This window comes from Mytilus edulis, chromosome 2, assembly GCF_963676685.1.
Source record: "Mytilus edulis chromosome 2, xbMytEdul2.2, whole genome shotgun sequence".
In the NCBI taxonomy this organism is placed as follows: Eukaryota; Metazoa; Mollusca; class Bivalvia; order Mytilida; family Mytilidae; genus Mytilus; species Mytilus edulis.
The window spans coordinates 41,210,958-41,228,023 of record NC_092345.1 but is presented as its reverse complement, the minus strand read 5'-3'; the positions used below and the strand labels follow the sequence as shown (position 1 = coordinate 41,228,023).

At 31.7% G+C, this 17,066-nt stretch overlaps 1 protein-coding gene across 12 annotated transcripts in view; it reads right to left on the bottom strand.

Annotated features, from left to right (window-relative positions):
* Window positions 1-5,476: 5,476 nt before the first annotated feature.
* LOC139510178 (protein TANC2-like) overlaps window positions 5,477-17,066 on the bottom strand; it is a 69,851-nt gene continuing 58,261 nt past the window's right edge. For all 12 annotated transcript variants that reach the window (XM_071296540.1, XM_071296539.1, XM_071296537.1 and 9 more), the window contains 6 exons: window positions 16,242-16,326; window positions 15,315-15,572; window positions 14,929-15,104; window positions 13,244-13,468; window positions 9,875-10,021; window positions 5,477-7,968 (listed from right to left, as the gene is read on the bottom strand). In XM_071296540.1, coding sequence (XP_071152641.1) covers window positions 7,681-7,968; window positions 9,875-10,021; window positions 13,244-13,468; window positions 14,929-15,104; window positions 15,315-15,572; window positions 16,242-16,326 — 1,179 coding nt within the window. In that variant the 3' untranslated portion in view covers window positions 5,477-7,680. The remainder of the gene's footprint in view (window positions 7,969-9,874; window positions 10,022-13,243; window positions 13,469-14,928; window positions 15,105-15,314; window positions 15,573-16,241; window positions 16,327-17,066) is intronic.

The following is a 17,066-nucleotide window of genomic DNA, read 5'->3' as shown; positions in this document are numbered from 1 at the left end:
AATGGGGTTTTATTCTTGAATTCTTGGGGTTCTTTGAAATGCTGACTCTTTGCGGTCGTATCAAGCTGCGCACTGCAGAGCATTTTATTAACATCTGCCATATAGCTACACAAGGAATATTTGCATCAAAATGTTTTATTGCTATTAAAGGGAATTATTTAAACATATGATCTGCAGCTTGATGATGTTGAGTTGTAGAGGGTAAGCAAATCTTTTTTGGCCCCACAAGCCATAGTTTTATTATAGTTTTCCACACAAATTGCACTAATTTTTAGTATGCAAGTCTTCAATGATGACTTACAAATTAAGGCTGTGTTTAGTTACACAATGCTGATTTTTGCCAATTTAATTAGCTTGATAGACTTTCTAAACGCCTGCACATATAGTTTCATCTAGTTTCATCTGCTGTGTATATGCTTCCTGTTAAACTTTACGACACTCAAAAAATTTTCATCAATGTTTTATTAGCATCAGTAAAAGTGAATAATCAGTTATTATATTTATCAAAGTTGTACATAAATATATATCCATACAAATTTGGTGTGTTCTCAAGTTACACATTTTTATGGTATTTATGATTAGGTCTGTTTGATTGGATATATTAAAGAATTCTGCTGGTAGTTTCATAGAAGTTAAAAGTCATTTTAGTCATATCAGTGCACTAAGTGTACTAGAAGCTTTTCATACGACCGCACAAATTGAAAATTTTTTGGTCGTATATTGGTATCACGTTGGCGTCGTCGTCGTCTGAAGACATTTGGTTTTCGCACTCTAACTTTAGTAAAGATAAATAGAAATCTATGAAATTTAAACACAAGGTTTATGACCATGAAAGGAAGGTTGGGATTGATTTTGGGTGTTTTGGTCCCAACAGTTTAGGAATTAGGGACCAAAAAGGGCCCAAATAAGCATTTTTCTTGGTTTTCGCACAATAACCTTAGTATAAGTCAACAGAAATCTATGAAATTTTAACATAAGGTCTATGACCACGAAAGGAAGGTTGGGATTGATTTTTGGAGTTTTGGTCCCAAAGAATAAGGGCCAAAAGAGTCCAAAATTAAACTTTGTTTGATTTCATCAAAAAATGAATTATTGGGGTTTTTTGATATGCCAAATCTAACCATGTATTCAGATTCTTAATTTTTGGTACTGTTTTCAAATTGGTCAACATTAAGGTCCAAAGGGTCCAAAATTACACTTAGTTTGACTTTAACAAAAATTGAATTCTTGGGGTTCTTTGATATGCTGAATCTAAACATGTACTTAGATTTTTGATTATGGGCCCAGTTTTCAAGTTGGTCCAAATCGGGGTCCAAATTTATTATATTAAGTATTGTGCAATAGTAAGAAATTTTCAATTGCACAGTATTGTGCAATAGCAAGAAATCTTCAATTGCTAAGTATTGCGCAATAGCAAGAAATATCTAATTGCACAATAATGCGCAATAGCAAGAAATTTTCATTAACACAGTTTTACGCAAAAGCAAGCAATATGTTTTTCAAATTGGTCTACATTAATGACCAAAGCGTCAATAATTAAACTTTTTGTTTGATTTCAACAAAAATTCTTCAATAACTGAATCTAACCATATATCTAGATTTTTAATATTTGGGCCCGGTTATCAAATTGGTTCACATTGAGGTCTAAATCAAGCTTAAATGTTGTGTCCATACTTGCCCCAACTGTTCAGGGTTCGACCTCTGCGGTCGTATAAAGGTGCGCCCTGCGGAGCATCTGGTTTGAATTTCCGATGTTTTTGTATATTTAATCTAGCATGGAAAAGGCTGAAAGTGAAGAGACTTTTTCAAATAACCTTAGAGAATCTGGAGCAGTTAGCAAAGAAGTTGCTAAATCTACTTTAGGCCTGTTTAAGGACTATATTGACAGCAGAATGAGAATTCTTATGTGTGAGAAGCTGAAAGTAAATCTGAAAAAGTTTTGAAGAGCTAATAGCAGAACATTCTTATAATTTTAAATTTGTTGGGAACAAAATTCAGCTTGACATTGACTTCAAGATACTTGAAATCAAAGGTGCTTCAGACTCAAAGAGTATTACAACATTTAAATGCATAGAGATTATAGAAAAATTCAGGTGGGGCAGTCCAGGAATATTTTTCTGACGATCTCACATCAGGTACCATTGATGAGAAAATAATCTGGTCAGCAGAATGTTGTGATCTCAAAGTGAAAAGAACCATGAACAAATTTATGAATGAGAACATAAAATACTCAAGTATACATATTACCTCAATCAATTGCATACAGCAAAGAATTTTATCCAAATTTGATTGAATTAGGCCAAATAGATTTAGAGAAGTTGCTTGTAAAAGTTTTAATGGACTAAAAATTGATAGATGACAAATGATGAGAAAAGCGTACTTGCCATTTTGGCTAGGTGAGCTAAAATGTATAACAGTACGATTTGATAACTTTTAAAATTGGACCCTTAAAGTGAAACAGACAACATACCTCTGGTTGATTAAAGAAGGGATTTGTGCAGGTTGCCCTTAAACATGCATGACAGCAAAGGAAATACCATATAACATATGCAATTGACATCAATAAACAAACAATAAGCTGTTCGATTGACAGTAAACAGGCTTTATATTTTTTTAGGGTATGCAGGAACTATTTTTGTCGAGCCTGCGTCTTTGGTCGCAGAAAGCTCAACATAGGGATAGTGATTCAGAGGCTGCAGTGTTAACTAACTTAAAAGCTTTATGTATTCAGATTTTTTTGTAATGTTAATTTCTCTCTTATTATAAGTAATTACTAATATGATAACTATATTTGGTATGTGCATACTGCAAAGTCCTCATACCCGTTTAACAATTTTCACTTGACCTCATTTCATGGATCAGTGAAGAAGGTTAAGTTTTGGTGGTAAAGTCCACATCTTAGATACTATAAGCAATAAATCTAGTAAATTTGGTGTATTGAAGGATTGTAAGGTTTACATGTCAAACTGGCAAGTGTCATCTGACCTTGGCCTCATTTTCATGATTCAGTGGTTATATATATATAGATAAGTTTTTGTGTTGTGGTCTTTTTTTCTAATACTATATGCAATAGGTCAACTATATTTGGTGTATGGAAATATAGTAAGGTGTATATGTCCAACTTGTAGGTTTCATCTGACCTTGACCTCATTTTCATGGTTCAGTTCTCAAATTTAAGTTTATTTGGTGTATGGAAATATAGTAAGGTGTATATTTCCAACTTGCAGGTGTCATCGGACCTTGACCTCATTTTCATGGTTCAGTTCTCAAATTTAAGTTTTCGAGTTTTGGTCTTTTTTTCGAATACTATATGCAATAGGTCAACTTTATTTGGTGTATAGAAATATTTTATGATGAACATGTAAGTCATGCAGGTTTAAATCAACTTGACCTCATTTTCATGGTCCATTGCTCAGTGTTAAGTTTTTGTGTTTTGGTCTGATTTTTCTTAAACTATAATCTTTAGTGTATTGAATGATTGTAAGGTGTACTTTAGTTTCTTGTTTGGTTTATATGACCTTAACCTCATTTTCTTGGATTATGTTAAGTTTATGTGATAGTTATAGTAGAACTTTATATTTAGGACTATAAACATAATATCAATGGTTAGTAAAGAAGGCTAAACATTTTAGCATGTGCACTCTTGTTTAATTTAAGAGGGCTTGTTTGACCTTCAATCAAAAGAATCCTAGAGTGGGGTCCTCATTTTCGCCATATCTTTCCATGTTTTCTACAGTTTATGTTCAGGTCTATATGTTTTTGAAGTATACTGAGATTTCTATATGAAGATAACTTCAAATGCAAAATATTCTTAAGCTTGAAAACGTGTTTGTTTGAAAATAATCAACTGAAAAGTTAGATTTAAGGGTGTTTGCAATTGCCTGATGTTTTGTCAATGGGGACACATAGCTTTAAATAATATTTTTCAAATCAACTTCATTATAGATGGCAATAGCAGACATTTTAAAGGTGTATAGAACTGAAATTTAAGGCAATCAATAAAAAATTTACTAAGAAAATATTTAACTGCTAGTAGTCTGTTGTTATTTATGTATTATTGTCATTTTGTTTATTTTCTTTGGTTACATCTTCTGACATCAGACTCGGATTTCTCTTGAACTGAATTTTAATGTGCGTATTGTTATGCGTTTACTTTACTACATTGGTTAGAGGTATAGGGGGAGGGTTGAGATCTCACAAACATGTTTAACCCCGCCGCATTTTTGCGCCTGTCCCAAGTCAGGAGCCTCTGGCCTTTGTTAGTCTTGTATTATTTTAATTTTAGTTTCTTGTGTACAATTTGGAAATTAGTATGGTGTTCATTATCACTGGACTAGTATATATTTGTTTAGGGGCCAGCTGAAGGACGCCTCCGGGTGCGGGAATTTCTCGCTACATTGAAGACCTGTTGGTGACCCTCTGCTGTTGTTTTTTATTTGGTCAGGTTGTTGTCTCTTTGACACATTCCCCATTTCCATTCTCAATTTTATTCTTTGAAATCAGGTTTTTCATTCAGGAAATTGTGTGAAAATTGTTGTCCGTTTTTCGGTCTTTTGTGGTAAGTGCCGCAATTTTGTCGTAGTTTAAAAAATAACCATATTTGTTAGAAAAATCTAAGTCAACAGCATATTTCTTCCATTTCAGCCATCTTTTGAAGTATTTACACCTCAAAATAGTAAAATGGCGAAATTGTGTCCCCGGCGAATATGCGCACCCCACTCTATGTCCTGAACAGTGAAAATAGTCAATATCTATTTACTCATCACTAACAACATATAAGCAATTTGACCAGCCTCCTATACATTTCTAGGGGAACCATTAGCTAAAATGTACAGCATGGGGGCCTGGTATATTTTATATTGGGTTAGGAGGAATGGCTCATTCTAATACAAGGTAAGTGGTGTTAACAACACAGCGTTGAGGAAAAATCTGAAACATTTCAACAAAGAAATTGATGATGAATCATTGAAATAAATGCAGAAAACACTTTAAATACAAACAAGTTGTTTTAGTGTAGACAAATGGAAGTAAATTCTTTATATTGAAGACTTAATCACTTTGACAGGCCACTAGTCTAAACCCACATGTCAGTAAGATGAATTTGTTACAGTGCGCTAGCGTCCTTATACAATATATATGGGGTCAGTAAATTCATTATAGGGTGAGATCCAAACAGAACTTGACCTAAATTGTCCTTAGTAGCAACATTTTTAATTTTGAAATACATTGGTTGAATAATTTATTGCATGGAAACTGTTGTAAAAAGCGGCTAGTCCCATATATTTGTGAGGTTTAGAGCTAGTCAAATAGTGGGAGATAAAATGCCTACATGGACGGAAAGCTGTACAAGCTAAACTGACAATTCTGCAAATCAAGCAGGAAAACTGTATGTTATATGGAGAAGGTATGAACCTAAGCTTCGACTGGTATGTGTATTTTTAGATAATTATTTATAGCATATGAAATAAACAACAGATTTGTTTCAAAGCCATTTTACTTCCAACCGAAAAATATTCATCTTACAGAAAAATATTTGTTTCACTAAAACTTTGTTCTCCACAATATTTATAACTTCAATTAACAATCAAAATTACACCTTATTTTCATAACTATACAACTTTCAAACATGTAAACTTACAATAACATAACAGAATATCAATTTAAGGCATGAATAATAAAGTCACATGGATGTAAAATGTATAGAAAATAAAAATTTAAGACACTGAAAAGCAAATCAAGATTGCATTTGATTTTATCTAGTGCATTATCCAAATATTTTATATGAACAAGATCTTTCCAATATTTTAAAAATCTGGTTTTAAACCGTTAAATTATATAAATAAACTGACATATCACAATTAAAAATAAATTAATAAAATGCTTACTTAAAAAAGACTTCAAACAATCAGTTATAAACAGCTGAGCTGAAGATCATCAATCCCAACAACAATAAAAAGTTTGAAGTAAATTATTTCAAACATACATATACTTGAGTGAAAGATTGCCTTAAAGAAAATTCCCTTAACTCTGAAATGACAAACTGAAAAAATTCAAAATTGAGATTTCTGAGAGAGATTTAATATTCCATACAAGTTTCATGAAAATAGATGAAAGCAGAAATGTCATTTGAGATGCAACTGTTATATTAACCATGTCATTTTAAATAAAATCTTTGAAATAAGACTTCCGGAAATGATATGTCATGCATCTTTTGTGATCAACATCTCTTTACAAGATATCTTTTTTAGGCAGACATTTACTAATATTCATACACCAAAGGGAGAGTAAAATAACGACAAAATCTATTTTAAAAAGTGATGTATGATCATGAAAGTTGACATTTCTGTATCCAAGACTGACCAATGTAAAACTTGGGTTTGACATGATTATTTCGTCAACTGTTGAGAATTGTAAATAATCATATCTTGAAAAAAAATAATTTATAAGATTAAATAAAACAATTCACTATGACATAAAACAATAAATAAGCTGGATAAAGCTGCACCAATGAAATTTAGAACTAAAATGTCTACTTATTATTTGTAGAGCGTTTGAACTATTTACAGGCAATAACTTGTCAACAAAATAAGAATGTCCTCACCCTCAGATTTCTCTTCTAATCAATAATGTTATCATTACATTCATTGCAATTAATTACTGTAATTTACAAGTAAAATAAAAGCAATAGTTTCACTCCTCTGATGTCATAAACAGTTAATGTTGTCACAATGTTGTAGATAACTTTGCTTCAAAACTTCATAGAAATTCAACTTGTGAACCAACAATATTGATAATTTTAATGTGTGTGCTAAATGAATTTCTGAATACATGTTATCTCCAGTTAATTGTTGAAATTTTTTCATATTTAATTTTTCTTAGATTACTTATTCTAAAGCAAGTTTAAACTTAACAAAAATATAAAACTGCAAGACTTAATTTGTTTCAAACTTTTTTTCTCTCTTTTTTTTTAATATGTCGTTTTTCGTAGTAAACAAATTAAATCAAATGCTTTGCTGAGTGCAGACTGATATGACTGCAGAGGTCAAAAACCCTAAACAGTTGGGGCATATTTAGACACAATATTCAAGGTACATACTGTCTGAATTTGGATTGTGATAAAATTTTTGACATACTATAAGTTTCTGACACAAAATAAATGGGGTAAAATATCTTAAAAATCTATTGTGCAATACTGTGAAATTGAAGATTCTTCTTGAAACTTTTCACAAAAATTAAAAATAAGTACTCTCTTTTTGGATCCCTCATTCCTAAACTGTTGGTACTATAACCCCCAAAATCAATCCCAACCTTTCTTTTGTGGTATGGAATCTTCTTGTAAAATTTCATAGAGATGCATAGACTTTAACAAAAGTTAATGGCCGGAAACGAAATGTGTCATTGGACGAAGCCGACACAGAAGACAACATCATAGCATTATACAAACCCCAATAATATTTTTGCAGTCATATAAAAATTAAATGTGCCATTCACAATGTCAATCTTTTTATGAATATTTCCTTCAAGTTTATCTTGCTGTTTCTGTATTAATCAGTGCTAGTAATGTTACACTATAACTATATCAGAAAAGCTTACAATGCTGCACGTGCAATGCTGATATAATAAACAAATCTTTATGACTTAAATATTATAAGGAATGTTTATTACTAAACACTATTATTCCTATAATGCAGTTTCTTCTCTTCTTCTTTCTTGATCGTTCAAACTCTGATGGCTTCCTTGGATGTTTTCATATCGAGCTTGATCTCGACATTCATCACGAACTCTCATCAGTAGTCTTTGAAGTTCCCGGTTGTTTGGTGCAAGCTTTAATGCTTCTTTTAAGTCGTCTAAGGCTGAAGCACCTTGCCTGTTATCCCTCTTAGCACGTGCTCGAGCATAAAAGGCCTCAAAACTATTGGCTTTAATGTCTAAGGCTTTCGTGGCAAGTTCTATGGCACCTTCATAGTCCTGTAAAATAAAGGGGAACATTTCAATTACACACCTTTAATCTAGGAAATTTAATAAATAATATATAGGCTCCTTAGACAAAATTTTCACAGATATGTGCTCAGGGAAGTCAATTTTAATTTCACTTTTTGTTATGGTATCGTGCATTATTTATTTTGTCTGATTTTAACCATTTAGTAAAAAGGTGACTGTTTTGTCAGGTTGACTCTATGTGGAAATAGTGAGAATACAATAAAGGATCTTGGCAATAAACTGTTTGGGGAAGTTTCTTGTACAAACAAAACAGGCACTAATGTTTTCTTTAACAAATTCAACCATTATACTTTACCATGGTTACAACCTACAATATGGCAAAAATTATGGTGTAGTTAAATACTTTTCTTATTATCAACTAACAAGATGCTCCGCAGGGTGCAGCTTTACACGACCACCATAGAGGTTGAAACCTGAAAAGTTGGGGGCAAGTATGGACACAACATTTAAGCTGGATTCAGCTCTAAATTTGGATTGTGATCAAATATTTGACACAGCATAGGTTTCTGACACAGAATGAGTGTGGTCTAATAAACTTAAAATTTGTTTTTTGTCTTTGAGCAATTCACTATGCTGTGGAATATTAATCCTCTCAGAAACTGTTTGGAGAAATTTTCTTTTTATTTATGAAATCTGAAATGAGAAAAATTGAACCCCCCCCCCCCCCCCCAATTTTTTTTTCACATCCCCCTTTCCCATATTCCAAAACTGATCTCAATTCAAATTACAAATGGAGTTTGCAACAATAACTAATCATTTAAATACATCATAAAATATTAAAATGTAAGAAAAAGTGCTTGTTATCACTGAATGGTAAAGATTGTTTTAATTTATCACTTGGTAGTAAAAGTGAATATACATTGTATATTGTATAAAACAATGATTTAAATTGATTCAACTACTATTCTGGACAAAGAAAGATAACTGCAATTGAAAATTTCTTGTTATTGTGCAATATTGGGCAATTAGATATTTCTTGTTATAGCACAATACTGTGCAATTGAAAATACTTGCTATTGCACAATACTGTGCAATTGAAAATTTCTTGCTATTGCACAATCATACTTAATGTAATAACTTTGGATCCTGATTTGGACAAACTTGAAAACTGGGCCCATAATCAAAAATCTAAGTACATGTTTAGATTCAGCATATCAAAGAAGCCCAAGAATTAATTTTTGTTAAAATCAAACTCAGTTTAATTTTGGCTCCTTTGGACTTTAATGTAGACCAATTTGAAAACGGGACCAAAAATTAAGAATCTACATACACAATTAGATTTGGCATATCAAAGAACCCTAATTATTCAATTTTTGATGAAATCAAAGAAAGTTAAATTTTGGACCCTTTGGGCCCCTTAATTATTCCTAAACTGTTAGGACCAAAACTCCCCAAATCAATCCCAAACATTCCTTTTGTGTTCATAAACCTTGTGTTTAAATTTCATAGATTTCTATTAACTTAAACTAAAGTTATAGTGCGAAAACCAAAAAAATGCTTATTTGGGCCCTTTTTGGCTCCTAATTCCTAAACTGTTGGGACCAAAACTTCCAAAATCAATCCCAACCTTTCTTTTGTGGTCAAAAACCTTGTGTTTAAATTTCATAGATTTCTATTTACTTAAACTAAAGTTATAGTGCGAAAACCAAAAGAAATCGGACGACGACAACGACGACGCTGACGCCAACGTGATACCATTAATATACGACCAAAAAATTTTCAATTTTTGCAGTTGTATAAAAATTCAGAACTGGTGATAATATATCCTACTAACAGAGACCATATTTGCAGGAACTCTTTTAAGAACAATTTATTTATAATTTTCATATTTAAAATGCAATTTTTTATACAAATACATCTACATTGTACTTACATTTACTTTACGTTTACACCTGGACAAGTTCAGCAGTAAATTAAGACGAAGTTCTTTAAATGTTTTGGTATCATCACATTCACCCCCTTCTGGGAACTTCTTTAAGGCATACTGGTATCTCTGGGCTGCCTCTTTTATACGGTTTTTCTGAATAGGAGAAAAAAGGAAAACTAAATATTTACTCTTCACTGTTTTTTAAAATCTCCAAAGAGCATGTTTAGCTCACTTGATCTATATGTGTGTTTTTGACTAAGTTTCTCCATAGAAATGAGATGTGCCAATGTGAATACAACTGCATACTGAATGCCATTGACTTATCATAAGTCTTTCCTTCAAACAAAGTCACGATGAGCGAGTGGCGCCATATAATTCCCATGGAAATGAAACTTTCAAATGCTAATACATTGCATATCATACAGCATGGTGCTATAATTGAGTCAACTTTTTTAATGGTGCTGGAAGATTATTTTTGTTGCACAACTTTTAACAACTAATATGAACGTCATTATCAAAGTTGTGTAAAGTAAATACATTAAAACGTGTTCAAAGTATATCACTGACTTAGCATCTAAAACTGATCTAATCCCAAACTTTAACTGAGACATGTAAACCATGCGAAAGTTTCAAAGTCAACAGACTATGACCAAGCGGGTTGGGCAAAATAATCTCTATAGAAATGAGATGTACTAATGCTTTTAGGCCACACCAATTTGATTTATAGTTCTTTAGACAAAAGCTCCAAAAAATATGGGGCGAGCGAGCGAGCGAAATTTTTTTGATTGTAAAAAATTCTTGAAAATGAGTTTTGTTGAGGCGGGTGCTCTACAAGTGGAGCGAGCGGTATAATATTTTTTTAAATTGTGCAATTTAGAAATTTGTGTACATGTCAAAACTGGGTAACTTCAAAGAAAAAGGAGGAGAAACATGCTCTTATGCATATTATTTGATGTATTTGTGCCTGTAGTACAGTCTATACCACACCCAACTTTCTGGTTCGCTTTGGTTTAGTATCATTTTGATTATTTTCGTCAAATAAGCTTTAACTGTATGTATATTTATTTAAATTCACACATGTATATAATAAGGAGGCAAAGCGGATAAAGTTTAGCGAGAGGAATTATGTAAGTAGGTAAATATATTGTATGGAATACAATTAAAATATGTGCATATATTCCCCAAAATGCCCTAAAAAAATATTAAATATCTTTGATACAATTGTTTTCATATATAGAAGTGATTGTTTATTGGCTGCTTGGCATCTAGTTGGAACTATGTATCTATAAAAGGATCAACATAATGAGTGAGGTGAATATTTCAACAACATGTTGAGTAAAATAGTTATATTGCTATGAATGTTGATCTCAGTGTAATGGAACATTCTCTTAAAATACATTATGTCCTTAAACCACATTCACATGCATTATTCTGATTTGGCAAAATACATTTTCCTTTTGCCCCTGAAACATAAATGTATCTCAAACTGGAAGTGGTTGCACCAATAATACATGCGTTATTTTTATTTACAGACCATTACAAAAGAGTTCTGAGTGCATGTCAATAGACTAACAAGGGGATATGGGTTTTCATCAATTTGAAAATATGATTAATGTCATATTTTTTTTTTAAATCATGTAAATTTAATATCAATTTCATCTAAGACAGATAGCTCTATCTATGTCTGTTGTAGTCTGAGATAACTCTGACGTCCAACGGCTGTTTTGCTTGACAAGCTGGAGCCGTTGAACAACTCTATATCTAGTCTGGCTAAACAGTTGTTGTACGTCAGATTAATCTCGGACTGTGTCTATTGAAACAATGATCGGGAATGACAATGGTTCTAGCGAGTACTGTTATGATCATGGTTGTCTAACGAAAGATTTTTTATTTTGACTTCTAGAACAAGTCTTCATAGATAGAATGAAATCCATTTCAATTAACTGTGTGTTAAATAACTATTTGTCCTATGCAATGATTTGACACAACTTCATGTTGGCATACTGATTTTTTACCTTTTATTAACAAACGATTTATCACACGTACGTTTGAATCGATTGGAGCAATATATGCACAAGAAAAACGTCTATGAGAAAAAAAATGTTAAAGATAAACTAATTTTGGAGCGGCATGCGGCCCAAAAATTTGCGGAAGCGGTAATTATTTTTTTTTTATTGAAAAGTCAATTTCTCCAAAACAGGAGCGGGAAAATCCAAAGAACTATCAATCAAATTGGTGTGGCCTTACAGCTGTATTACAAATATTTTTGACATTCCATTAAGTTCACCATAAAAATTACCTAAACACAAACTTAAAAGTAAAATAACAAAAATACCAAATTCCAAGGAAAGTTCCAAATGGGAAAATCAAAATTTCAAACCGATTAAACGATTGAATAATTCATTGTTGACATCATCATTTTTTAATTGCAAGCAAGCATCTTTGACCATTTTTCTAGTTCTACTTTAGAAAAAAACTAGCTATCATTGACTTTTCATTAGTGGTTCCGCACACTGACTTAATCCCCAAATTTATTATGTTAACTATGAAAAACATTCAAAGTCGATAAATTGCGACTGAGGGGGCGAAACCAACTGATCTCCATTGTATTGTAATGTACCATTATGCTTATGCCTTTAATATGCATCTGCATACCTAATATCATTGACCAAACACCAGAGGTTAACCCTTAAACTGACCTTATAATAAACTAATACACTATGTCCATATCAAGTTAGCAAAAGTTCCATGCCTATTTGCCAGCCCATTCTAAAATTGGAGCAGCATATCAAATATACCAGTACTACATATTTTGTTAAAAAATAAAAAGCAGTTTAGCTCCACATAAAGGTTGACCTATGAGCAGTTATTTGCAGGTGTGGATCCAGCCATGTTAAAAAGGGGAGGTTCCCAACCCAGGACAAAAAAGGGGGGGGGTGTCTACAATATTTCCCCATTCATATGCCCCATTGATCGTCAAAAAAAAATGGTGGTTCCAACCCCAGGAACCCAGCCCCTGGATTCGCCAATGATTTGAATTAGTTCAGGAAAAAGGTAAATAATTACGTCAAATGAAAGTCAGACAACATTATAACCTGTACAAAATCTGCCAAAAATTAAAAAAAGCAAGAGGGGCAAACATCCCTAATTTGTAGTTACAGGATATATTAATCTGTTTGAATCATACATTACACTGATACAACTAAGCAGTTTTCCATTTTTTCATAATCCTGTAGGCATAATAATATTCTAACGTTTTCTGAACAAAAAATTGTTAGAGAACAGTAGGTAGTTTATTATAGAACAATACATATATCTTTGTAAAACATCTCATGTGTATCAAAAATGCTTATTTAATGGTGAACTTTTGACTACCTTATAGAGAATATTTCCATCTTCCATGAGCTTGTTGAGCAATAACAACATGACATCAGGTTTCCCTGCAGCCACTGCCCATGTTGTATGACCTAATTTGGCTCCTTTTCTCAGAAAGCTAACGACAACAGATGTATTTCGTCTATCAATTGCTCTATCTAAGGCTCTCATTCCATTTAGGTCTTCATGCTCAATATTGGCTCCTTGGTCTATCAAATATTGGACCTACAAATAATATAGATTTTTTAGATAAATCCAATTTAAGATATATGAAGTATATATTAGGTGTAAACAAAAAAGTCTTTTAACCTAGCTGTGCTAGAAGAGCTTGGTAGATTCCCTTTATATTTTTCAGTTGTATTATCAATGCTAAAATATTGGTTCAGAATAAAAAGATATGAAAGATGGTTTACTGTATGATACCTATGTGTGTAACAAAAACATGTTTAATAATTATATTGAATGCTGGTATTCATCCATACATTTCATTTTTAAAAAGCTGAATATTCATAATTTGGTGTTGAAGCTCAACTTTTTTTATCAAGTCAGTTAAGCAAAAACTTTGTAATAGTTTTGTAAAATTTTGGAACACAAAAAGAACAAATACACAGAGTAATAAATTAGATACTTATTTCAAACTTAAAACTTGTTTTTCAAAGGAAATGTATCTATCTTTAAACAATTTTCAATTGAGAAGTGCCTCATGTAAAATTAGAATCAGTGCACATGATCTCAAAATAGAAAGAGATAAAGCATTATATATAGAAAGAGACCAAAGGATTTGTAAGAAATGTACTCTAAATCTGGTTGAAGATGAACAACATTTTATAACTAGTTGTCCAGCATACAAAAATGATAGGGAGATATTTTTCAAGGAGATAAACTGTATCTGTCCTAATTTTATATATCTTTCAAATGAGGAAAAATTTGTTTGGTTATTTACTAATGAAACTTTGTCTGTACTTAATATTTAGGGAGCTATATTATTACATGTCTAGATGTTAGACGAAATGTTAAATTAGGTATGTAATAACAATGATAATTGTAATGATTTTATGGTTCTGATCCTGTCTGGAATTAAATGTATATGATTTTTATAGAATGAAGATAATAACATCTGTCTGAACTTTTTTTTAATGTTTCATTTTAGTATATAAAAATGTTTTTCTGTTACAAATCATGATGTATTGTTTTATGTGTACATGTTATGCTGCCCATCAAGGGCCCTTGATTGGAATAATAAAATATCATATTCTTATATATACATATACATTCATACATATTTTAGCGTAAAAAGTTCTATATTTAAAAATCTTTTAACAATAGCAAAGTACTTTCAATAATATATTGACCAGTGTATGTCTCAGTACTCCTGAAAGTGGTTGTTAATATAAATTCTGTACAAATGCCCAAATGAAAAGAACAATTATACAACATGTTTTTGTTACAATTTTGAACCTTCAGGGGAGTTATGCACAACATATATTGACATAAGTTATTTTCAAATTACAACATCTTTACTAGCACTTTTTAGAGATACAGTGATTATAATCACTATTTAGATTTTAAAAATACTAACAATTAATACTTAACATTGACCTTTTTATGCTGTGTAATAACTGCCTTTTTACTTTACTGTTAGGATGCAAAATTAAAACATAATCTGAATAATTTCAAGAACTTACAACATGTGAATCTCCATGGAAGGCTGCCAGCTGTAATGGTGACCGACCACACCTATCAGTATGGTGTAGATTTGATCCTCTCTCCTGTAAAGTCTGGATAATGTGTAGGTGCCCCTTCAGACATCCCCACGCCAAGGATGTTAGTCCCTCTTTGTCTACTGATTCTACTGATGCTCCTGAAAATCAAAAAGAAAAAAATCAATATAAAATTAAAAAACACCCAGAAATACCAAAATGCTTTTTTGTCATATTTTTTTAGATACAGATGAAACTTATTCTCCATAATTTACTAAAATTACTTGACTTATAAAAATGTGTTCATCACTTTGTTAATGTGTACAAAAACAGTTTTCCAATGAATGTTTGAATCAAGTTAATCAACCTACCTCTAGCAAGCAACATCTCTACCACACCAATGTGTCCTTTATAAGCAGCTATCATCAGTGGTGTTCGTCCATACTTGTCAACATGTTCTATATCAACACCAACACCTAAAAGAAGGTCAGCCACATCCCACTTTCCTGAATCTACAGCACACAATAGTGGCGAAAAACTTTTACCATTAGGTTGACTAGGATTGGCACCTTGGTCTATTAACCAGCTGGCCATGTCATGGTGGCCATGTGCACAAGAGGCTGTAAGGGCTATAAAAGAGTATATAAGGCAAATGTAAAATAATGTCATATTACATGATTTCCCTGATTAATTATCTTCATTCCTGTTTTCTGTTTAAAAACCCAATTGTCTCCTCCAAATTATGAAATTTGGACAGTTGTTAAATCCATTATGGGGAACGCCAAAAGTTACCAGAATGGCGATTTTTTAAAAGAGGATCCATAAAAAAAAATACTAGTTCCAATATCAGTCATGGTCAGAATTCCTGCAAATTGTTTTCAAGATTTTAAAAGGTAGAGTTTTAGTTCTTGTGAGCATTTAAAATTTGTCTGTTTTGGGAGTTGTGAATTTGAAAAAAAAACATTTTAGATATATTAATCTTCATGGAGAAATAAGTTGGTTAGATGTCTTTCAATATAAACTGAAAGCAGAGGAACAGGAGGAGTTACGAGGTCAAAGTTTCAAACTTTGTCAGTGTTTGCATTGCAACAAAAAAATCACAAGAAAAACTTGTTCAATAAACAAGTCATGATTCTCTCTAATTTTGAATAAGCTGAATCTAAGTATAAAAATATATGTCTTTAAAAAATTACTCAGATATTTGCATGATTAAAGTAAGTAGAAAAGTTTACAAACTTCAAACTCCGACGAATGTTGCTGATGTCATACAAATTAAGGTAAATAATTCAATAACTTACGTGTATCACCAAATAAAGTGTCTAAGCTATTTATCCCAAAACCTTCAACTGAATGACTGTTTGTCTGCAACAGGTATTCACAAATCTAAAATATATTTTTGACACCAATAAATGTCAGAAAAGAGAAAACACAGATATCCTAAAATTTTAAAGCACTCTTAGTATTTTTTATATTTTAAAGCCTGATTTATACTTTATGAATGTGTCACAAATCTTTGAGAACAGTATCAAAAATAACTAGAATAATATTGATTATGAATTGAATTAGCTGCTTGTTTTGTGTGTCAGAACAAAGGGTTCACACACATGGAACTGTATCAACTGCTTAACTGATCATGATTGAATTTGATATGAACGTCTCACCGTGTATACTTCTCATCTTATATTCACAATGGATATGCCATCAACAAACTACCAAGCAATCTATTCTTTTATTCATATTCACATTCAGTGATGTTGTCTGAGACAAAAGGCACAGAATACAAGTCATAGGAATTTTATCCATTCTGCACAACAAATTTATATAATGCTTTAAATTTCAAAGCTCTAAATACTTCATATCTGGTAAACAGATGTCATATGTTCTGAAGTTTCCTACTAGCAAATTGTTTCATCACTGAATATTTTTCAGACATCTAGTAAATTTTTTTTTATCATTATACCCAGTACTTTTATCATTATACCCAAACTGTCAAATCTTATTTCTTAAAACTCTCACCCACTATAGTTTGTTCTAAAGTAGATTACCTTTATCGGTTTAGATATCAGTGACAAATTTCATGTCAAGCTATGAATATTCAAAGTCATAAAACTCTAAAACAACAA